The sequence below is a fragment of the Diaporthe citri genome, assembly GCF_014595645.1.
Source record: "Diaporthe citri strain NFHF-8-4 chromosome Unknown scaffold_2, whole genome shotgun sequence".
NCBI lineage: Eukaryota > Fungi > Ascomycota > Sordariomycetes > Diaporthales > Diaporthaceae > Diaporthe > Diaporthe citri.
In genome coordinates, this window is record NW_025064847.1 from 6,574,670 (window position 1) to 6,598,920 (window position 24,251).

At 40.9% G+C, this 24,251-nt stretch overlaps 8 protein-coding genes across 8 annotated transcripts; 3 read left to right on the forward strand and 5 right to left on the reverse strand.

Moving 5' to 3' along the window:
- Positions 1-382: 382 nt before the first annotated feature.
- INS49_007328 (uncharacterized protein) lies at positions 383-922 on the forward strand (the record flags this gene model as incomplete). Its single annotated transcript, XM_043168093.1, has 1 exon — positions 383-922. One exon carries the CDS (start codon positions 383-385, stop codon positions 920-922), a length of 540 nt encoding a protein of 179 aa, XP_043029237.1.
- Positions 923-1,839: 917 nt separating this feature from the next.
- Positions 1,840-3,890, reverse strand: INS49_007329 (uncharacterized protein; the record flags this gene model as incomplete). Its single annotated transcript, XM_043168094.1, has 4 exons — positions 1,840-1,992; positions 2,061-2,210; positions 2,292-3,502; positions 3,551-3,890. 4 exons carry the CDS (start codon positions 3,888-3,890, stop codon positions 1,840-1,842), a joined length of 1,854 nt encoding a protein of 617 aa, XP_043029238.1.
- Positions 3,891-6,094: 2,204 nt separating this feature from the next.
- On the reverse strand, positions 6,095-7,188 carry INS49_007330 (uncharacterized protein; the record flags this gene model as incomplete). The annotated part of the gene is made up of 3 exons (XM_043168095.1): positions 6,095-6,429; positions 7,094-7,099; positions 7,167-7,188. 3 exons carry the CDS (start codon positions 7,186-7,188, stop codon positions 6,095-6,097), a joined length of 363 nt encoding a protein of 120 aa, XP_043029239.1.
- A 531-nt stretch (positions 7,189-7,719) lies between these two features.
- INS49_007331 (uncharacterized protein) lies at positions 7,720-8,439 on the forward strand (the record flags this gene model as incomplete). Its single annotated transcript, XM_043168096.1, has 1 exon — positions 7,720-8,439. The coding sequence occupies one exon, from the start codon at positions 7,720-7,722 to the stop codon at positions 8,437-8,439; it is 720 nt and encodes a 239-aa protein (XP_043029240.1).
- A 267-nt stretch (positions 8,440-8,706) lies between these two features.
- Positions 8,707-9,186, reverse strand: INS49_007332 (uncharacterized protein; the record flags this gene model as incomplete). The annotated part of the gene is made up of 2 exons (XM_043168097.1): positions 8,707-8,983; positions 9,056-9,186. 2 exons carry the CDS (start codon positions 9,184-9,186, stop codon positions 8,707-8,709), a joined length of 408 nt encoding a protein of 135 aa, XP_043029241.1.
- Positions 9,187-17,465: 8,279 nt separating this feature from the next.
- Positions 17,466-18,458, reverse strand: INS49_007333 (uncharacterized protein; the record flags this gene model as incomplete). The annotated part of the gene is made up of 1 exon (XM_043168098.1): positions 17,466-18,458. One exon carries the CDS (start codon positions 18,456-18,458, stop codon positions 17,466-17,468), a length of 993 nt encoding a protein of 330 aa, XP_043029242.1.
- Positions 18,459-19,806: 1,348 nt separating this feature from the next.
- Positions 19,807-20,850, reverse strand: INS49_007334 (uncharacterized protein; the record flags this gene model as incomplete). Its single annotated transcript, XM_043168099.1, has 4 exons — positions 19,807-20,166; positions 20,258-20,460; positions 20,517-20,588; positions 20,646-20,850. The coding sequence occupies 4 exons, from the start codon at positions 20,848-20,850 to the stop codon at positions 19,807-19,809; spliced, it is 840 nt and encodes a 279-aa protein (XP_043029243.1).
- Positions 20,851-22,944: 2,094 nt separating this feature from the next.
- On the forward strand, positions 22,945-23,739 carry INS49_007335 (uncharacterized protein; the record flags this gene model as incomplete). Its single annotated transcript, XM_043168100.1, has 3 exons — positions 22,945-23,101; positions 23,182-23,561; positions 23,653-23,739. 3 exons carry the CDS (start codon positions 22,945-22,947, stop codon positions 23,737-23,739), a joined length of 624 nt encoding a protein of 207 aa, XP_043029244.1.
- Positions 23,740-24,251: the final 512 nt, after the last annotated feature.

Sequence of the window (24,251 nt, forward strand, 5' to 3'; positions counted from 1 at the left end):
TGACACGGTCAGCCAAAGTACAACCAGGCACGTAGATAGATCTGGTATCTGACACGTAATAAGCGATACAGATGGCAACTTCCCATCAACGTCTGCGCATTTTAATCCGACTCTTCATCGCTTGAGTCCTCGGGCGTCTTATCCACATCCAGGGGCCTCATCACAGTACCTCTCGTGCAGCTCAGCCGGAGCCTCATAACACTCCTCCCGCTCGAAGCTATCCACATCAGGCCACCCATGCGCGCGGTAAATATCCCGCGCATCCTCGACCATCAAGTCGAACAGCCCACCAGTCTCCTCCCAGTCATCAGAGATACCGCCCCAGATCGATTGCGCCTCCTCCTCGATGTCAGGACGCGGGACAGGCACGAGGTCAAGCGACATGAGCTTCGCGCACAGCGTGTCGAAGGAGTGCACGGCGGGTCGCGGCCGCCTCCACAGCCAGGGCTGGTCATCCGGCGCGCCGGGGGACCTCCTTCATGCGGTCGAAGAGGATCGTGCCGCCCGTGTTGGTGTCGAGGACCCAACTCGCGGTGCCTTTGGAGGCATGATGGTCTGGGCGCTCGACCAGGCCGACCCCGGCACGGCCAGTCTTCTGAATCCAGACGGCATGACGGGAGACGAGGTCCTTGAGGCCGAGTCTATATACCAAGACGAAGCGGCCAAGGGCCTGTGCTACACGACCAAGTGTGGCGACAAGTGTCGTGACGGCGACCACGAGGCGGCACAGGCCAACGGGCAGCCAGGCCAATATTCCACCGAGTCCAGGTGCCCGAGCGACGAGTACCGCAGGATACGCCGTAACAAAGGCGTGACCATGGGGACATGCCGCTGGCGAGGGAGGCTGCCGCGGAGCCGGAGACGGGCCGGTAGCCGTGGTGGATGTCGGGATTGTCCTGGTACCATTCTGGGATCTCGTTGAAGGACAGGAGGATGGGTTTGGAGTTCTTGGGTGCTGCTCGTGATGATGTGTCGGGAGACATGGCTGTCGGCAGTGCTTCGTCTGTGATCACGCCGGATGAGGGAATGGTCGACTGTGTGTGGCCATGAGCCTTACGAGCTGGTCTTTGGACTTGTTCAGTTTTCTCCGCAAAAATGATGGGAGTGACTGCTTCGACATCCGCTCGTTTGGAAGAGGTATGGAATCTCCAAGTTGAATGGGAATCCCGGAACCTCTCTCCGGGCACAAGACGGAGGAAGTCAAGAGGTGGGAGCGGCTGCATGGGTGTGGCTCAGTTGGACCGCAAGGGTTGCATTTGCGATTGATCCACTGGGATTCTGTTCATGTCAATCTATAAGACCCTACTCCAGCATTATGATTCACGGCTTATGGATGATAACTCGGAATGAAAACTCGCTACAAACAAGGGCACGCCTCAATAAACTCATGTCGGATAGCCGAAGCAGTTCATTCCCGAGATGGGTGATCAGAAAAGTGAAAGTCCCCTCCAAAACAGACCAAGAATATTAAATCAGGGGACGTGGCCAAGATCCTTCAGCAATTCCTCAAGTCAACCAGCAAATGTCAGACTTGCTTCTTGGAGACCTCATCTTCTCCGTACGACCCGCCCTTGTTAGTATGTCCAAGATGCTGCGCAAGAAGCCGTCTAATTCCGGTGCACTTCCGTCGAGCAGGTGTGGTCTTTGGCTGACGGCCACCGTCGCGGCTTTCAGTAGCAGTCGTATGAAATCAGACGTGCGGTAATTCGCCACGTACCACAGGATGCTAAGGGCGTCGACCCCTCCTAGGCGTTTCTCGAGCCCAACACATCGACAGTGGCTTCCAGGGCCCCGTCTCTCGAAATAAAGCAGGTCCAAAGCAGACAGACCTCGCGCCGCTCACAAAGCCTTCTTGGTCCACCCGCCCTCCTCCCAAGGCGCAACAAGCTTGACCTTCCGCTTCTTCTTATCGGGCGGTCCGTCCGTCTGCGCCTCCTGGCCCTTGTTCTGCTCCTTCTGGAGCCGCATCCTGGCCTCGGCGGCCTCAGCTGCCTGGGCCGGATCTCCTCGCGGCGGCGGCGGCGCAGGTCCTCGCGGGCGCGGGCGAGCTCGGCGCTGACCTCGCCGCCGTGGACGAGCCCCATGATACGGCTGCTGCGGGCGGCGTCCTGCTGCGACTTGGTCAGGTTGACCTTGTTGGGGTGGTAGGTGCAGAAGGTCGCGTGGGCGCTGGGGCCGAGGCGGATTATGTTCTCGTAGGAGCAGGAGCACTGTGTCATGGGCGCGGTATGTTAGCGGACGGTTCAAATACTCGGCAGGTTTGGGGGGAGGGTTCTGGGGGATTCCCTTACGACGTAGCACCACTCCTGTCCGCATTGACAGCGCATGTGGTCACAGCCGTCGGACTTGGTCACGCCCTGGCCGCACTTGGGGCATATGCTCATGGCCTCGCGGGAAAGCAACTTCGCCGTGGCCTCCTCCTCCTCCAGGCGCTCAATCTGCGCATCATCCAGGTCGAACTCCTCGCAAGTCTGGCCGTCGTGCCAGGGGCGCCTGTGCTTGGCGCAGGTGGCGAACTTGCAGTGATTGCAAATCATCATGGGGTCCTCGCTCTCGTGTGGCTGGCTGCCACCGCAGATTGGGTTCGTGCATGAGATGTAGTGGCCCGGTATCTCGGACTGCTCCTTCAGGTACTTGTACCGCTCGTAGACAGCCCGGTTGGCATACTCCTTGACGTCCCGGCGAGACAGCCTCTGTGGGCAGATGGGGCAGGCGAGCAGGTGCAAGGCGCCGCGCTCGACGATGGCTGCGATGGACGAGTCGAGGCAGTTCAGGCAGGCCTTGTCGGGATGATCGCAGAACTTGGTAATGGTAGGATGCTTTGGAAACCGGGACCGGGGGTAGTCCTCCAGGCAGATCGGGCACTCGATTTCTTCGCCATTGTCTGGCTCACCCTGGTGCGAGTTTGGACCAGTCTCATAGGGATCGTGGTCAAGATCCTCCTCGTGGTCAGTTAAGGTCTCATCCTCGTGATATTCCACGGTTGGAGGCAGTCCCGGCTGAGCGTGACGGTCACGGAAAGCAGCTCCGAGCTGCCGAGGTCCAAGTCCGTCGGTCTGGTTCTGTGGCCGGTCGGCGACCTGTCCCTCGACATTCATAGATTCAGCTGTGCCGTCCTCGTTGTCAGCGATCACGGCACCTGCCTCGTCCGTAGGGTCGTCCAAGGTGCGACCGGGTCCAGTGAATGCGGTTTCCCGTGTAGAACCACCAAGTCGAACTCGTCGTCCAGGCATGAACGGGAATCCGTCCATAGGATCGTCCATGTCCTCATCTTCTTCCTCCGTCGAAGCGTCAATGCCCTCCTCCTCGCCATCATGTTCATGTTCCTCTGGATCGTCATCGTTGTTTTCCTCCCAGTCGCCACTGATGGTACGGCCTCGGCCATACTGGCGACCCAGGCCTGCAGTGGGATGTTGAGTCGCAGGACCAGGCGAAATTGGTGCGTTTGCAAGGTTCTGTTGTCCGCTGAGAGTGCGACCGTGTCCATAGTAGCCTTGTCTACCTGTAGCGAATGGACGGACACGGAGTGGACGAAAATGGAGTGGACGACCACGGAGAAAGCCTGGTTGGTCTAGATTGTTGGTAGCCTGGGCTGGGCGAGCCTCGTTATCAGGGTTGGCTGGTGTTGGTGCTGGCGCAGGTGCGGCGCCGAGGGGGAAGTCACCACCGTTTGTCATCCAGTCGGTCAGCTGTTGGATCTGGTCCTGGGCAGCCGAGTTGGCCATCAGCTCCCTGGCGACCTTGTTGAGCTGGACAAACAGGCTGGCTCGGTTGCCTGGGTTGTCGGGCAGCTTGTCGTAGTGTCGGAGGAGCTGCTGCATCTTGCGGTTGTCATGCTGGGCGAAGCTGAGGCCGAAGACCAGCAGCTGCTTACCGTCGTTGAATGACATGGTGCAGGCTTGTCCAGGGTGTGATCTGTCACGAAACAAGGGACAAAGTGTGCTGCAAGAGTGTGGATATTATTGATGTCGAACGTTGAAGTCAAAGTCAAAGTCAAAGTCAAAGTCAAAAGTCGCCGAGTCAAGAGGGTCGAGTAATTATTTGGAGTCGAGGTTCACGCAGACGAGGTGAAGTGTGTCACTGCACGTGTGCTAATGCAGGTCGGTCTGAGTGTGAGTGTGTGCAGAGCTGCAGTTGAGGTGGGCTGTTTAGCGTGGTTGCCTAATGCCTGGGTTGGGTTACCACAAACAATCTCCAAAGGGGGATACAAAGGTACCGCGTAGCAGCAAGGCAGCAGATCTGGAGCCGACAAACTGAATTTGGGAACGGTTTCAGTCAGACACAGGGGCATAAGGGCCACACAGCTTCAGACTGGATGATTTGCTTCTGACGAGACAAGGCTTTGTAGGGCGTCGTCATTGACTTGTCACAACTACACTTGCGCTCATTGCACTCGAGGCAATGTACAAATGGATACCACGGGCCTCATGTTTGAGGCAAACATATTTGTTTGCCAGCCACTTGAACGTCTCAAATGATGCCGTTACCACAGTGCACAGTGCATCAGGAACACAGTACTAGGAATGTCACCCAGCTCTGTAAGTGACTTCCACCATCTCACAGACCTATTCATACCTTAGTATTCATAACGGTAAGACTTAGAGCTGAGACGGTGCCTACTAGTACGAGTACCGTACTAATATGGATAGTATGTTTACTAGAAGATTCGGATTCCCAGACCGCCTTCGGTAATTCAGAACATATAGCCGTCCAATCACAAGAGCTCTGACTGAACTGGTTCTCCTAGAAATCAATTAAATCCTCTACATATTTGCCCAGGGCGCCACTATAGTTCCGTCAGGATTACCAACGTTCAGCCCTTCCTTAGTCCAAAGCAGACTATGGCAGTGAATGGGGGGGTCACGTGAATAGGGGGGTCTGTACATCTATAAAAAGGGTGCCCTCTGCCCCTTTCTGCACTCAGAACCTAGCCACACGCCCACTCTTAATACAAACAATCGCATATTTGCCAGACCCAGTCTTTCCTGCCACACAGACAAAAGCTGAACTAGAGTAACATTTAGAGGCAAATTGTGATCAGGTGTGACTCTATGTGCAGGGCCATAATTGCTCATGTTTGAGCGATGCGCATAGTTTAGACCGGAACTCTGAGGTCCAACAACCTTCGAGACGTTGTGGTACATATGTGTCGCGTATATAAGGACCCGGGTATATTGTGCATTAGTGGCGTCACTTTTGTCCTTATAGTATAGCGGCCTAAAACGTGACAATATGCATCCAGGGTTCATGGCTAGCGGAATGTCAAACCACCAGTGAGCTTGTCATCAAAGCCTTGACCATAAACGATCTTCCCGGCTCTCAAACTCTGGAACCTAGCGCAGGAACCGGGTATTGTCCGCGGGTCTGTTTCTGCTTCCAAGCACTAGTCTGACGCGGACTTTTGCCTAGATTTCTAACACCAGCTTCATCCTGACGTTTGCATATCAGCTGACCTTGTGTGACTCAGTCGTGTGTATCTGTGCAAAGACCTGAGACAACCAGTATCGACAACCTCGGCTACAAGCGATTGAGGTGTTCATCAAGTCTCGTGTGTATCCGCAGAGGAGTTGAAAGATCCATGGGTACTGGGGATATCACGAAATTCCTGGTACTTTCTACAAAATATCCAGTGCTTTTTGGTCTTCTATTAAGGACAAGTATAAGATCACACAAAAAGATCATTGTTAGTGAGTGATAATACCGGAAAATGTCTTCAAGTTTCCTTGCCCAGAACCAACACAATGCGAAATGCAGGTTGGCCAGACCGGAGATGAGAAACTCTGGTCCAAAAACTTTCATCTTCCACTCGACGTCGGTGCAATCATTGGAATGGATCCTTTTGGCTCCCTCGGCTTTCGTCTATTCCGCGATTTCACATACGACAAGACAAATGGTTTCTGAGCCAACGTACACCCAATTTCAAGTCGGCAAGTCAGAATTATATTAGGAACTCATAAGTGTCAAAGTATACATACAGGCAGACATTTCTTTCTATGTTTCTCAGTTCGGAAGATACCAGCCGATTACTGATCATGAAGCACGGAATCGCCTTCATTGCATATTCATTTTCAACCTTGCATCAAATAGTTGGCCATTACTTTGGGCCATGTGTCTTGAGTGGCATAACGTGCATGTCGATGTCCGAGTCGTCAACCCACCACCCGTGGACCCCATATCTTGCAGCAAATGGCAATCTGATAACAGCCTCTGGCTCCTGCATGTTCTTCGTGTCCAGTATCACAAGCTTACCGACCATGTCCTCGAAGTCGCAGACGAGAAATATCAGGTAGCCGTCCGCCTCCGGCGCCTCGGGGTCACGCGGGCAGAAGCACGGTTCCTGGGCGAATGTGCGGTTGCCCAGGGGCCACAGCTTAACCTCACCGGTCTCCATGTCGAGCATATAGACGGCACTGAAAGGTGGGTATCCGCCTGCGTGGGTATTGTTAGCCGACTTCGAGGAGAGAGGTCTTTAATTCCCCTGGAATTCTTACCTCCCCACTTGGATTGCAGAAACGCCCAGTCCACCGCGTCTTTGTTTGTGACTCCAAAGACGTACTATCGGTTCTTCTGACCCTGAAACCGCTCGTCGATCTTGTGTAACTCGCAGATCTGATCCAGTACGGGTATGGGCTTCGGCAGGGCAAGGTCAGTCGCGTGTGGGTCGATCACGTACTTGGACAGGTTGGAAGGAACGGTTCCAATGGATACGGGTCAGGCGTTTTTCAGCAAGACATCAATTTGACGGGTGCATTCGGCACCTGTTCGAGACCGAATTTCTTTTGTTAATTATTTCATCACAAGTGAGGGCTTCCATGGACCTTGAGCGGGGTGCCACGGAGAATCAGGCCTCTGGAAGACTCCATGCGCCACATTCGGGGTTGCATGGTTGATAGACCTCCCCGGATCACTCAACCTTGCGTGCCGGCCATCTCCTCGCCCGGACTTGTTCTTAGAACGCGACACAAAGTGGCCACATAGAAAAACATACTTAGCATGCGAAATCAAGACGTGGACGAAAGCAGAGGCGGCAATCAATGGAGATGCGTGCGCGCCCGCACCAGAGAAAGATGCCGGCTGGTCGCGTGGTACTCACATTTAGCTGTGCACTTTTGAACTCGTGATCAGGCGTTCTCAACACGAAATAGCACATCAATAGTTCCATGTACATCTGAGGCAGTCCATCATCATCTGTTAAACCTCATGTTGCGCGGCCATGTCCATGTCAGGCCTGATGTCAACTTGTGGACGAATGCATATAGCTGTTAGCTTGATACTGTCTGCATACCAAAGCTGGCTCCCAAATCCACAAACCCGTTTAAACTTCATCGAAAAATTCTTATTCATAAACCGTCCATACACCCAGTGACTAGTGACCCAGGCAACAGTTCTCTGAGGTTCTCTGGGCCTCCGAGGTTGATAGCTCAAGACCGTACACCGAGCACACTTGCATGGATCGTCTCCCTAAGTTCGTCGCGGCTAATAACACTTACAGGAGATCGAGGCTTGGCCAACGCCGGAATTTCGTGTCTAGACAAACCTCGAGCATTGAAGTAACGTCTGCTGCCTAGCTGTGCCACCGTCCTTACTTGGCACCTCGCCTCCCCGACCTTGGACTTCAAAGAGGACAAAAAGCCCACCTCTGCCTACGTCGTCTAACCAAAGACCCAAATCAGCTCCGTTATTTCAGTCAGGTAATGAGCACTCACGAAGACCGCGACAATGACAGACATGATCTACCAGTCTCTCAGCCAAAGGCCTGAGGAGAAGGACGCACCACCCGGCAAGGACATCAGCGAATGCTATTTCAAAGAGAAATGGGGCTTCACCGTCTACCGGACTGCCTATGGTGGCGAGTCCGAGCGATACTGGCAAGCAATTATTGACGACTTAAATGCGCAGGTTCCAGATTCGGTAAAGGAGCTCACCAGCGGCCAGCCCGAGGCCCAGACCCAAGAGATCATTTCACTGTTTCGATTGGATCCCCAATCCAACGAGAAACAGATGGCAGGCCTCACAACGCAGCAGATGCGCGAGACCTTCCTTCAGGCATGTAGCAACGAGCAAGAGACCCGGCCGATGAACGCATTACGGCCTCCGATGTTAGGCAGCCACCTCTTCCTGCTGGTGGATGAGGAGGTGGTTGCAGCGGCAACTTCAGAGCAGAACGATCAGCTCTGTGTCAAGTGCGTGGATGCGGACTACAGGGCGGAGGAGGCTGTGCCGAGGAACACGCGGGTGCGGCAAACATGGTTTGGCTGGATGATGATGACTACAAGGAGCCTGGCGGCCTTCAGGGACCATCTGTACCTGAAGAGTGAACTGCAACACATCGCGCCTTATATGCTGGATGAGTCTGGGCTGGATGCTGTGGTATGGGACGGGGAGGACCGTTCCGTCATGTGGGAGGTGAGGCGCCCGGATCGTATGCGTCAAGGGTAGCATGGGGTGCTCAGGGGCTCATCTCCGAATGATCTTGCCTATTTCGTATCCGAACTCAACACTAGTTCTGACAAATCATAGCCACTTGAAACGTTTTGATGATGAAGCGGTCACATTGCTATTCATTGTCATGACCCACATTCGATGATGTGCCAACCCGAATCACCTTGCTGGCTGTTTGCCTATGCAAACCTTTTAACTCCCCCGAATAATTCCCCGAAACAACATCTTTCATCACCTCACCCACTATCACGACTCTCTATGCGCCTACCGTGTAGAACCGGGAGTCTGTCCAGCTGTCTTAGTCGCCGGCGCTCCCATCTTGGCGTCAGACCTGACCGCCGTCTGCTGCTGCGGCCCCTTGGCTGGGGAGCCGCCCTGTCCCGACCCAACAGCCGTCTTCCCCGTGCTAGGGGCCGCTGGCCGAGACTGGGGTTGATGTGGTTTGGCAGCGGGCTGGACCTTCTCTTGGGGCAGGCCGATGCCCTTGGCCTTGCAATGCTGCTCCAGGATTTGGACGCGGTGCTGCAGTGCCTTGATTTGGCTGTTTTCATGCTGTCAATAGTTGGCGCACAAGAGAGACAAATCAAGCAATCTCGAGGGGTTTGTAGCTTACGCGTCTTTGTTGTCGGGCTCCTCATAGCCCCAAGGCAATTGTTTGGCCTGGCTAGGCTGTTGCTGCTGCTTAGACCCGGCCGATGATCCGGACGACCCGGCCGCTTCACCAACGGGGCCCGGATACTGCATAGCGACCTTGGCGACCTCATCAATGCCCTTGTAAAGAGGGTCCCAGATGACACAGCTGTAAATGCGGTACCGCGCGGGCCAGAGGAAGATGTTGGCAAGTACGACCCTCGTCACTTGGAAGGCTACTTTAGTTATTCCCTCCGGGGCACGTAGCCTCTCAGAACTTAAACAGAACAACACCAATATATGATTGCTTCCTATATAATTATCATATATATAAGAGACCTATTAACATTAATTAATAATTATAAGTATTATAAATTAATAAGATAAAAGAGGCAACCCTATAAGGATTTTCTTAACCTAAAAATTATATCCTCCTTATTAATAAGCGCTATATAATAATAATTATTTCTTTAAGCCTTTCTATATTATTAAACTCCTTAAGTAAATATTATAAAGATTAAATAAACTAAATGGCATTCCCTATAATATCTATATATATATTTATTATTATTTAAGAAATATATGTTTATTATGCATAAAACTTTATTAAAAATAAACCCATTTTTAAATCTTCTTTAAAACTTAGCAAAACTTAATAAAGCTTTGTTTTATTAAATAAATAAAGCTTATAATTATTATAATTATTAAATAAATAAAGCTTGTAATTATTATAATTGCTAAAGCTAATGCAATGCTATATTATAAGTAAGCATAAGTTATATATTATGCTTTTGGCTAATATAAAAGGACTTAATAATAAAAGAAAGCCTTAACTTTTAAGGCTTAAAAAAATTAATAACTTTTTCCTTTTAATAACCATAACTTGCTTATTATTAAACTATTATTATTAACTTACTTTTAAACATTACCTATTTTATTAATAGCTTACTTTTTATAATATTTATTATGAAAACCTATAAATATAGCTAATAATGCTAAGGAGCTACTAGCTCTTATTAAAGAATATATAATTAATAAGATGCTTACTTAAACTTTAATCAACTTAGCCTATTATAGATATATTAACCTAAAATTATGATTTACGGCCCTTATATAAAGAGCACTAATAAAACACTTAATTACCTACTTAGCAAGTACTTTAATAAGCTATATGCAATAAAACCTTTATAATAATAACCTTTTTATTGCTTATTATAAAGACTATATAGCATAAATATAGGTAATATTTAAAGTATTATTAAATTCTTATTAATAATGCTTAAAAGTCTTCTTTTAAATGCAAGGTATTTATATAAAATGCAATAATTAACTTATAATACTATAATTAATTATTATAGCTTAAGCTAAGGAAAGATTAAAATAAATTAATAATAAGCTTTATAATGCCTTATTAGCCTTAAAATTAAATATAAATAAATATTGCATATAACTTTAAAGATAATAATTATAAATATAGCCCTTATAAGCATTATAAGCAAGCTTTAAATAATAATAATTATTAAAAGGATAGTTTTTAAGGCAATATTTATTATTATTACTAGCTTTAAGCGCATAATTATAAAATTTAAACTTAATAATGCAATCCATTAAAAACTAATATAGCTAGCAAGGCTTATTATTATTAGCAGAAAGATAAAAATAAAGCTTATATTAGAAATATATACTATATTTAGCATAATCTTAAGCTGCCTTAAGAATGCTTTTATTAAATAAAAAGTATAACTTATATAAAACTCTTTCCTTATAATATATTTTTAATAAATGCTTAAATTTAATAAAGTTAGCATAATTTATAAAAATCTTTAATAACTCTTATAAGTATATTAAAAACTTATATAATTTATTAAATAATAAGATAAAGATATTTTTTAATATTTATTATTATGCTAAAATTTACCTAAGTTAATTTTATATAGTTTTTCCTTAAATACTTAAAGATTAAGCTAAGGCTTATTATTTTTATTTTATAAATTAAATTAATATATTTATAATAGCATACTTTAAAATTAAGATGCATTTTAATATAAACCTTAATTATTAATATTATTATATAAATTAAATAATAATAATATTTATAAAGATAAAAGCATAAAATTTAAATAAAGATTTATATAAGGTTTTATATTTAATACTTAATAAGCTATAACTTTGCTAATGGGTATTAAGTTAAAATTATATTAAGAAAGATAACTTAAAAATAATAATAATTAAAGCTTATAAAAGAATTCTTAAGCTAAAAATAATTCTTTTTAAATTAGCTTAATTATATAAAGAGTTATTTTTAAACTTAAGATTTATAGTAAAAATATAGCTTAGCTATATAATTATAATTTATATTATAAATAAAGTCTTAAATTAATATTATATTAATTATAAATATAATAATTAAAAGCTAAGGAAAGGATAATAATTATAGTTTTAAGTATTTTAAGGAAATTAAAGGTTTAATTAATTAAACTTAAGCTATTTAAGCTTTAGGTAATTAAGATCTTATAGCATTAGCTATAAAGCTTAAAGTAATAATGCTTGCAAAAAAGGAAGAAAATAACCTTAAAAGAAAAGATATTATATTTATAAAAAGGAGGGATGTTAATTAATTAAATATTTAATTAATAAATAATATTTAGCAAAAAAAAGCTACTTAATATAATATAAATATAAAAATTATAATAATAATTTTAATACTTTTTTAAGCGAATTTAAGGAATATAAAATAAATAATAAAGATAAATTTTATAAATATAAAAATAAATAAAATTAAGATAATAATTATAATAGTAATACCTATATTATAAAGGTAAGATTTAATAAGAAAGTTTATTATATAAATATTAATTTCTTGGCTAATAAAGCATTTATGCATTAAATTATAAGAAATAATGTCTTTTAAATAAAGATAATTATTATAGCTAATTAATTTATTTTAAAGAATAAATATAATTAAATTTATTTTTAAGGAATTTTATTAAATATAAGAGCATTATTAATATTTATAGTTAAATATAAGTAATTTCTTGCATTATAATAAGAAAACTTAAAGTATTAAATTAATATAATTATTATAAGAAAAGCTAAAGTTAAATTTAATAATAAAATAATTATTAATTTACTTAGCATAATGGAAATTTCCATTTTAATTAATTATATTAACTTTTATATTATTTAAGCATAAACTTTATTCTTACTTTACTTAATAAATATAAATAAGCTTTAAGTATATTATAATAATATTATAAATAAAATAATTTCCTTTAATAATGCAATTATTATATTAATACTTAGAAAATAAGGCTATTTATAGTTTTTCTTAAACTAAACTATTAATGTTATGTATTTCTTTTTAAAAATAAAAATAAGGAAACTTCATTATTGCTTTAAATACTTATTAATAAATTAATTATACTAAATACTTAAAAAAGCTAGTAATTTAAATATTAATAAATAAATAATAGTAAAGATTAAAAAGATATATTATTATTATTAAATAAGCAAACTTATGTTTAAGCATTTTAAGTTTATATTATATAATAATTATAAATTTAATTATAAAATCTTAGTTAATATAATATATTTAAGTAAATATTTAATTCTTTATATTATAAACTAAGCTATTGCTTTTTAGAAAGTGAAATTCTTAAAATTTATATTTGCAAAAACTATATAATAAATACTATAAATGCTTTAAATTAATATATATTAAAAATCATTAAATATTATTAAATATAATATAGGAATAAAATTTATATCTTTGGAATTTCATTTAAAGGCATAAATAATAAAAATTAAATATAAATAAGTCTTTATAAAGGTATATTAATTTATTAGGAAAGTTAAGAAATATTATTAAGCCTTTAAATAAGTATATAAAATCTTATATATTAAACTATATAATAATATAAATAATAATGCTATTTTATAAATAGCTATAAAAATTATTAATAATATTGCTAAATTAAATAAATTAATTCTTATACTTTTAATCTTTAATGCTTACTTATAAATATTATATAAATTATTATTATTATTATTAATATAAAAGTAAGTAAAAATTATTTTAAAAGCTATAAAGATATTATAAAAAACTATAATTAAATAATAAATATAAAATGCATTAAATATTAAGGTTAAATTTATCTTTAATATAAAATATTTGCTATAATGTAAAGTTTATATATAAAAAGAAAGAAAAAGATAAAAGGGTTTATATAAGGTTATTATTATAAATAGCTATAATATAACCTTAAATATGCTAAATAAAACTATAATGTTTAAATTAATAATTATTTAACTATATTATTAAAATAATAATAAGGAAATGCAACCCTTATAAGTAAAAAACCTAGCTATAAAACCTTAAATATAATTTATTATATAATTATTATTATTAAAGATAAAAAACTATATTATTATATTATATATCTTAAAGAAAGAAAATAAAAATTATAACTTAGTAATTAAATTAAAATAAGATAAAGTTATTATAATATTAAGCTTATTATTTAAAAAATTTAATAAAATAAAAATTAATAACTTTATTGCTAAAAGTATCTTTTAAATTAAGAAATAATTAGCAAAGTAATATAATAAATATTATTTCTTTAAGTCCTGCATAATATAAGAAATAAAAGGTAAAATTATAAAACCTTATAAGAAATCCTAATTTATTATTTAAGGTTATAATAATAATAAAAAGGAATTAATTTTAATGCAAAGCCTAACTATTTAAAGAATAAGTTAATAAATAATTCTTATACTTACTTCCTTATTAATTTAAGAAAAAGGCATAATTTTTATACTTTAAAATATTATTTAAGCCTACCCTTAAGCAAAGTTAAAACTATATAAAATAATCCTTATAAAGTTATTAAAGAAATTAAAGAATAAATATTCTTTAAGTATAATTATTTATATTATTTAACCCTTATATAATATAGCAGAATTTAATATTTATTAATTTAATATATATTAAAAATATTATTAATAAAAGCTTAAAATAAATTGCTTTATATATAATTCTTACTTAATAATTATAAAGCCTATATAATTCTTTAAAATAATAAGCATATAAATAAATAATATATTAATTTTATTTATATTAAAATTCTAAAATAAAGAAGAAATTAAAATAAAAGCTAAGAAACTATAAGGAAAACTAAAATAAAAGCTAATACCTAAAAACTTAATAAATTATAATGGGGCTTATATAACTATAAATACTATTAGCTTAATTATTACTTAATAAAAAGGATAAGCTAATAAACTTACTTTTATTAATATAATAATTAAAGATGCTTTTTAAAAATACCTTAAATAAAGAGCCTATAAAGCATATATAGCTTTAATTTATTAATTAAAAGCTTTATATAATCTTTTAATAACTATATAAATATAAAACCTAAAGGCAAGAAATTATAAGAGCCTAAATATATAATTATTATAGTAAATAAATAATATTATGTAAGAAATTAAATATATGCCCTTAAATCTTAAAATAATAAAACTTTTTATATTTATAAATAAATTATTTATAAATAACTAAGACTTAATATTTTAACTTAAATATATTATTATCTTTATAAATAAAACTTATAAAAAAACTAAGGGATTTATAATAATAAGTAATATTCTTTATTAATTATTAATAAAGTATAAATATATTATTTAAAGCATATTAATAAGCAAAATTTATAATATAATAAATAAAGTAAATATTAAAATCTCCTTAGCTATAATAATTAAAATAACTATAAAATAATTTTTATTATTAAACATACCCTTAATTATTTATATAAACTTATATAGCTTATATAAATACCTTATAAAGCTAAAAATAATAAAGAAAAAGCGCTTTATAATTAATATTATATTATTATAAAAATTATATAAAATAAGAAAAATTATTAAAGTAAAGTAAATAAATAGGAAAGATAATTTTATTAATATAATAATAAAATTAACTTTAAATATTGCATTATAAAAACTTATTAATAATAATAAGCTTTATATATAAATAAATAAGTTAATTAAGAAACCTAAAGTAACCCTTTTTTGCTAAGAAAAAAGCAACTTATTGCTAATACCCTTTTCCTTTTAACTTTATTACTATTAATTATAAAACCTTATACCTCTTAAACTTAAACCCTTAATATAAACTTTAACCTTTTATATTTTAATTAAAACCTTTTTAATACCTTATTATATATAAAGATAACCTTATAATTATTAATATTATTAATAATTATTATTTTAAAGTTAACCTTATTATTATTATTACTTTTTATTATTATTTATTAATAAAATATTAAAATTAATTTTTATTAAATTTATTTATAATTTATTAACTTTTCTTATAATTAAAAAATAAACTAATAATTATTATATAATAATAAGTAAAATTTTGCATTATAAATATTTATTTTAATTATTAAATTTCTATAAAATCTTTTTCTTTTTTATTATAATAAAGAATATTAATAATAACTTATAAAAGTTATTTAATACTTTTATTAATATACCTTATAAGGATAATAATAATAAATAAAATTATTTAGCAAATATTATATTTACTTCTTGCATTAAAGATATACTTAGTATAATTATTATTATAATTATCATTAATATAGCTAGCATTAAAGGTAGCCCTATTGCAACCCTTAATTAAAATTAGGATTCCCTTATAAATATTGTAATTATAACCTTAATTAATAAAATAAGCTTTATAATTATAACCTTAATTAATAAAATAAATATTATAATTATAACCTTAATTAATAAAATAAATATTATAATTATATTTCCATTAAGTAATAAAATAAAGATTAAAATTATTATTAAGGTTATAAAAAGGGCTAAAATCGCCTTAATTAATAAAAATAAAGATAAGCTTATTAATCTTGCTAGTTCTTATAGCAAGATTATTGCTAATAATGCTTATTTAATAAATATTAATAAAGATATTAATAATGATAACTCTTATTTACTTACTTATTTAATAAATATTAATAAAAATATTAATAATAATAACTCTTATTTACTTAATATTAATGGTAATTTAATTATTATTAATAATAAAGATAATTAAAACTAAGCTAATAAAATCTTAATAAAGATTGTAAAAACCGCTTTTAACTTTATTTTTATACTAAATATTAAAAAGAATAAACTACTTATTAAGGTTAACTTTTATAAAATTATTAAAATTAATAAGCTAAAGGCTATAGCTATAATTTAAGCTAAGATACTTTTCTTAAATAACGTTATTATAATAATTATTATTTAAATTATTAATAACTTTTAATATTAAAATAAATAAATATCTTTTAATAATATAATTAAAAAGCTATATATTTATATTAAAAGCATTAAAACTCTTAATGCAAGATTATATAGCATTCTTAATAATAAGAATTACTAAGGTAATTATTATTTTAAATACTAAATTATTACAATCTTTATAATAAATAACTTAATAAAAGTTTTAATTTTAAGTATCTTTTATATATATTAAATTAAAAAGATTTAGCTATTAAAGGATTAAATTGCTATGCTAACTTAGCTTTAAAACTTTTTATACTAAATTATTAATAAATATATGTAAAGCTTATATATAAAAGGATTTATTAAGAAATATATGCCATTACTTAAGCAACCTAAGCAAAAGATAATTATTAAAAAGATTAAAAAGAATAATAAAAAGCAAGAAAAGAACTTAATAAACAATTAGGCTACTTATAATGCTTAATTTTAAAAAAATAAGAAATAGTTAAAAGAAAATAATTTAAAGCAATATTAAATATATTTTAATAATAAGAATAAGGATAAAAATAATAATATTTGCATTATAAAGATATATAATAAAAATAAATGCAAGCTAAAGGATTTAGCATTAGCTTTATAGGCATTAACTTCCCTTATAAAGAAAAAATTTAAAATTAAGGCCTTTATATAAAAGTTAATAATTTTTATAAAAAAGCAACCTTAAAAGCTAAGTATTAAAGATAATAAGTATAATATTTAAGAAATAATATAATAATAAAGATTATAAGTTTAAAGGGTAATATAATAATAAAAGTTGCTAGGACTTACTTTAAAACTTATAAATTATAATTTTAAGTCTTTTTAGCAATGCTTTTTTATAATAAAGGTTATATATATTTAATATGCAATAAATTATAATTTTAGGGCTAACTATAATAAGGATTATATATACTCATTAAAAGAAGAGAAAAACTATAAATATTAGTAAATATAACCCTTATTACTTAAAAGGCTACTTTAGTTATTCCCTCCGGAGCACATAGCTTCTCAGAACTTAGACAAAACAACACCAATACATAATTGCTTCCCATACAATTATCATACATACGAGAGACCTACCAACAGAAGATGTGCATGTGGAGGTAGTCGACGCTGTTGTCGGGCCGGAGGTGCAGCGCAAAGTCAAAGTCCTCGAACCGGATCACGTCCTCCTCCTCGTACTTTCTCAGCAGCTTGTAGCTCTCGTGGGCCTTGAGGAGCCGGTTGACCGGGTGCTGCCAACCCAACACCGACGGGCTCAGCTTGGGGTTCTTCTTGACCTGCGCACGGCCCCGGACGTGCATGCACAGCAGTCCGAGGAACTTGTCCCAGCGGTGCAGGTCCTCGTAGCGGAACTCGGCCGTGGATATGCAGCTCTTCTCCTGGATCTCCTCCACCTGGTCCAGCAGCTCCGCGCCGCCCTGGTACTCGCCCTGCACGCCCCTTTTGGAATTCTCGGCCTTGGTCTGCGCGTCGACCCCGTCCGCCTTGCCCAGCGCCTTGAGGTCCTCCTTGAACTTCCACACGATCGCCCGCGCCTGCGCGCCGATGATGTTCTTGCGCGTGCGCCTGTTGGGCTCCGCGTCCCACCAGTACTTGAACGTCTTCTTCATGTGTTGCAGGACGTCGGCGTTCTTGGCGTGCAGGGAGACGCCGTTGTAGATCGGCTCCCGGCTCAGGGAGCCGTCTCTCTTTGGGTCGTTCCTGGGAATGCCCATGATGTGAATCATGGACATGCCGGCATGTCCATCCCGTTCTTTGCCCTTCGGGTTAATGTATTGCACTTGATCGAACGGGTCCCGCCTTCCTATCAGCCAGAACTTCTTGTCTTCAGCGAGATGGATCTGATGAGCGAGGAAGAAGTGCGGCTTTGGGGGGATGCCCTTGGCCTTGATGCGGAAATCCTCAAATCGCTGCTTGATTATATCCGTCTTCCCGTCCAGCTTGAGCCTTCCATTTGGGTACAATTTCGGGTTGGCCAGGTACTCCTTGGTCTTCTTGATTGCATCTTCCGGACTCTGGGCGTCTCGACCGTGCCCAATGTCATCTGGCTTAATGTCTACCCCCATTTTGGCAGATTTCAGAAAGCTTTCCTGGGAATACAAAGAGATTAAAGTTGTTGCTCAAAGATACCAGTAAGAAAATAGAACCCCGGGGTGATTAAATGGCTGAGTCCAGCTCAATGTTGTTTCTTGAAATGCTAATGTTAATGTGCCTCCAAGTCAAGTAGCTTTAAATGCGACGTAGATTCTATTTATTTACGAAACTTCTGTTTCCGATCATATACGCAGGTTTGCATGTATCAAATTTGCAGATCGCTGCATCCATCTCTAAAAATGGTTGGGGGCTAGAATAAACAGCCTCGTGAGATCCTGCGGGCCGTAACGAGGACCAAGTCGATTATGTGGCCAAACACACAGGACTAGTGTAAGCTTAGCGGCAGTGAAAGACTGGAGACAGCTGGAACATGTTGTAAGCACTAGTGCAAAGTCTTTGCGCGATTGTGGATTTCTTACTTTATATACCGATCCTCCGTCTATTGCCATCAAACACACCAGAATCTACATTCGTAGGCCTAAGAAGTCTGCAGCCCGACTCGAGACTTATGCAGGCTAGACGGCTCTTTAATTCAATGTCAACCACTGCGGCTCATTTTACAACGGAATGGTTAATAAATTCACATCCGTATATTGTCAACGTTACCCTGAAGTGATCTGCACGTGTATACCAATGCACCGCGACCTGTTTCGGGCCGTCATGACGTCTTTAGCAGACGTACTTAGGCATCCACTAGGAATGCCCCTGCCACCGCCCCTTCTGGCCTATTCCTTTGCAGTCTCTATCCTTTGGCCTGCTAGGCCTCAATAGAGGGTTCGATGGATTATAGATGACACAGGCGATCTATTCCTGGCCACGTTCGAGGGCACCACCTGCTGTACCTCTTGGTACCAAAACCGCTGCATGCATCCATTTCCCGCGCCCGATACATGATGCCTCGGGTGCCGGGGTGCCAGTCCCTTTGTTGTCTGGTTGGACACAATGCTCCATACGACAGCCGTATGCTCTGTTACGAGGCACTCGCTAAATAACCAAGGACTTATTAGGCAGGCTGCAGAAAGGTGGGATGCTCACCACCGACCAGCAGGTTACATATTCACGTTTCCGTTATATTAAGTGCTTGGGGAATGGGAAAATACCAATTCAAATGAAAGGACTAATTTGTTTCATGCCAGTGATGCGTCATCATTAATGTAGCCAGCGACCACACTTTCCACCATCAACTGAGGTATCAAAGTCTCTCATCACACATAGCGCAACTCATACAACCACAAGGGACTCCCCGCCCACATCAACATGCCTAAGTTCAGCTCCCTTCCGCGCACTCTCTCTCCAGTATTGGGTGCCCAATTCGGGAACTCAATGCCCAGTAGACACACTAGCGACATCGCCCTCCCTCTGCTTCATCGGGCCCGCCTGCACCCCAGACTCGGCAGCCGCGGCAGCCGCGGCAGCAGAAGAAGACCTCCTCCTCTTGAGCAGCATAAAGGCGAACGCGCCGACGACGGCCAGGGACCCGACGATGGTGCCCACGGCGATGCCGGCGATGGCGCCCTTGCTCAGGCCGCCGCCAGAGCCAGAAGACGAGGATGCGGACGTGGGCGTCACGGTCGCGGCGGCCACGGTCTCGGTGGCGGTGGCGTCGCCCGAGTCGAAGTCGGCGGCTGTCACGTTGAAGCAGGGGACCTGGGCTGTGAAGTCGGCCGCCTCGACGAGGGTCTGGTGTGGTGGGACGGGGTTAGCCAAGTCATGACGATGTAAAATGTGAGAGCAACTGGGGCGGAGGTTGGGAAATTGAGGGTGGCCTTACGACATCGGCGCAGGCATAGAACGTCTCGTTTTTGCCGCCGTTCTCGCCCTCGTCGTCAGCCCAGTACGCAAGCTGGATGGTGGCGTTGGTGCCTGCGGAGGCGGAGCTGGGGAGGGAGGCGATCTTGTAGCACTGGTGGCCCGGCTCGACCTCGGTGATGTTCTGGACGATCTGCTCCGTGAACTCGCTCTGGGTGGTGGGCTCTTTATTGCACGGTGTCAGTGTGAACAGCAGTCCTGTGTGGTGTACTTGAACGTACCGTTGTCAAAGGCGATGTAGAAGGCCACCTTGTAGGCATCATCTGCAATCGACAAGGCTACCTGGCCCTGGCCTAGGATATAATGTCAGCGGAAGGGAATAATGGTAGCAGTCCTGAGCCGACGCATACTGAGGGGAAATTCTGTCCGGTTCGTAACACCATCAGCAGAGCCACATGGACCGGTGTTGTCGTGCGAAGCACTCCAAGGCCTGTCATCGGGCCAGAGGAACGCAACAGGGCCCATTACGGTACCCTCGGCGCTCGCACCGTGGACCTCTGCTCTGGCACCCATGGCCAGAAAGGTGAGAGTCGTGAGCGTGGCGGTGAAGCGCATCTTGAGGAGCAATGAGATGCAGGAGGTTGACCTTGGATGAAAGCAAACGGCACGCAGGTGAGACAATAAAAGGGCTGTCACCTATTCGATCTGAGTTGAGGAGCAGGATGATATTTAGATACGAGGCTGCAAGCAGCAATTGGGTCCCTTGACTACTAGTAATATGTACTCGGAGGGCGGAGGGCAAAAGCAGCGGCGCTCCGAAGGGTACGGGAGCAGGAGATACTGCAACAGCAGACCGAGAACAACATGCAGTCGTGGGTGGGGGACATGCTCAGAAAGGATTTACCTGGCGGTGGAGGGTGTGATGGAAAAGACTTGGGAGAACCCTGACGAACGATCCCTATTGGGCGGATCGAACGACAAGTTGGCTGGGCCAGTCAATGGGCCGAGCTGCCTGTCAAGGGCCACGCCAAGCTCCGTCTTGGGTGGACGTTGCTGATCGCATGCGAAGACGAGGACCAAGAGAATCTGGGCCCCGGCCGATGAGTGGCTCTCGACAGAGTGGGTGTGGGAAGTCGCTTCAAGTTGTCGAACCTTGACCTGACCACCAGATGGGGCCCACCGACATCGCTTTCCGCGGATTCGGTATGCTCGCCCGCCAAGTCGGACGTTGTCACCTGCTTTATCATGGCTCCATTAGGTAAATCTTGGTCCTTGGCCCGATGCCGTTTTTTCATGGCGTTTTTATCATGCTTAGGCACTTGCAGTCTGGAGATGCAATACCTACTTACTGTACGTGTTCGTGGTTTGCCGGTCATGTCTCGAGGTTCCGAAAGAAAGGCAGTCCCTGGTCTGGTACACTGTGAGGTGTGCACCTTGGATCTGAGGAACACATCACATTGCGGTCTGTTGCGGGTCACAACGCAGCCGGAGGAGTCATTGTCGGTGGAAAGAAGTGGGTTACACCTGGACAGTCATTGCTTGCATATGAATGGGTCCCGGCGGACAGCAATAAACCGGGTCCGGCCATACGTGCCGATCATCTTTGAGCTCTTGGGCGCCATTGGAATGGGTACTCAAGTAAGTGTAACGTCGGCTTCCAGAAGTATCATTTCTCTAATCCGTTTACGAGTTTGAAGTCGGTCAAATCGGACGAGATGTTCACGGGTTTTTGGCGGTCTGGTCGACAAAGCGTGATTGTTCTCTTCACACACTGACTCTCTCTTCAAGTGAATCTGTGGCTCACATGATCCTCACTGGCATCCGTGGCGGATGAAAATCTGGAGAGACGGTCGGGGGATTGACACAGGGTGTGGAGCATCAACAAGGGTCAAACCAGTTTGCTGTTTAGCCTTTCTCTCCTCCTTCTTATCTGATCGCGCTAGTGACTTTGGTGTCCGAGCTCGATGCAGGATAGTGGAGACCCAAACTTTGATCTAATCTTATCAGATCCTCCGACGGTGGTCCCCTCACCGTGGCCCTGTCCAATCGGCGTCGTTTCGGTGAGTGCCACCACCGCAAAAGAGCCATTCAACCTTGGCCCTGGCTTAGCGAGCCGCGAGCAGAACTCGGATCCGACTCCCAGACTAACTCTTGTTGAAGGTGCCGATGGCCGTCTATCAGCTGTCCACTTGGCGAAACTCGCTTGTCGGAGACATGCTAACTCGTCCAGGAAGCTGTGGCCGTAAATCTCATGCTTTCTTCCAGATTTGGGCAAACTGGAAGCGCCCACCACGGATATACGAAATACATCCCCGAGTGTTCTTCCTTCTGGAGGCCAGGCTCCTGTCCGGAATGTCTGTTTTCCGGTGGGTCGATCTGGCTCCCCAGGGATGTCGAGAAAATCCTGTACACTGCACTCGACAGGGCTAGGAACGGTGGAGGGACTCGGTCCATTCCGGATCAGCCGGTTCAATGTACCTACACTCATGCCAAGTCTCCACTCGTGAGCGGTCAACTGGCTGGCGAAGAGCTGGGCTGGCATGATGTCGCCTGTGTGACCGACCCGTCCACATTAAAAAAGCCAATTCTCTTTTCACGTGTCAAGATCCAGCTTTGTTATCCTTCTTCCCACCCATCTCACCTGCGTGTTTAGTAGCTAATCATCCAATTCTAACCGCTTTGGTCTCTCCAAACCACACGTGCATCAAAATGGTCGCCTTCAGATGGGTCATCGGTACAGCTCTCGCAGCTTCCACCGCGCTGGCGAATGACTTCGCCCTCGCCGGAGTGTTCATCCACCCCATCCTCGCAAAGCGCCAGAACGAGTCCGTCGGCTCCCCATCCTATAACTGCCATGACAACTGCGGTAAGTCATTTCCACCATCCCGACCCAATACCTTAAACCAAAACATTCCCCAACTCACACAGACACACACCCAAATCCAGGCCAGGCGATAATAGAAGTCCGCAACTGCAACGCCACCATCTGCGACGACGAGGTCTTCCAGACAAACTACAAGAACTGCCTGCAGTGCGCCGGGCCCGACAACGAGGACATCTGGAAGTACTACGGGGAAAGCATAGAGACCGCGGCCGCCTCATGTGGCCTCGACACTGAGCCGCTCGGCGGCCAGCAGGAGTCCGTCGGCACGGCCGTCGTGGCCAGCAACAGCACGTCGGCGTGCGAGGCTGCCGCGGCCGCCGGCTCCGAGTCGTCGTCGCCGTCCGCGTCCGCGTCGTCCACCGGTGCTTCTGCTTCTGCCTCCGCTTCGGCTTCTTCTTCGGCCTCTGAGTCTGCTGCGTCTGCGTCTGGCACTGCTTCCTCGGTGAGCTTTTATCCGTGCTTTGTCCCCTTCGTTTTACTGTGCAAGTGGAAAATAAAGGTCGAGACTGACGCCAATTCTTATTCTCTACTAGGCTGCTAACGCCGCGCCTACGGCTGTTGCTGGCGTTGCTGCCTATGGTGCTGTTGCCGTCGGCGCTCTGTACGCGATGGGGCTCTGATTGGGGGATGTGTCATAGTCTTGTATTGATTGCTTCAGAATTCTCTTACCCCATCTGTCATCCCTCATGTCGCTCTGTACTACACACATGCATCATGAGATACCCAGCAGCATCTACTGGAGACACTGCTGGACCCTTTTCTTTTCCACATTTAATGGATTACCGTGCTTTTATTAAGTGGTTTACTAAGTCCCACTATTGATATAATTAATGCCTTAAGGTTTAAGTTTTTAAAGTATGCCTTAAAGTGTATTTATAAAGTATTAACTGCTATTTTTATTATATAAGAAGCTAAGCCTTAATACCTTAAGTTACCTTGCAATTTTATATAGCTAGTAATACTTATACTTATTTACTTATTAAAGAAAAACTAGCTTTAATAATATATTAAGAAAAACTTAAAGAAGCGGCTAAAAACTAGCTATTTAAGGCTTAAGTCTTTAAAGGAAGACCCTTATTAAATTAATAAGTATAGCCGTTATTAATTAATCCTATATGGGCTTTAAAGGAGT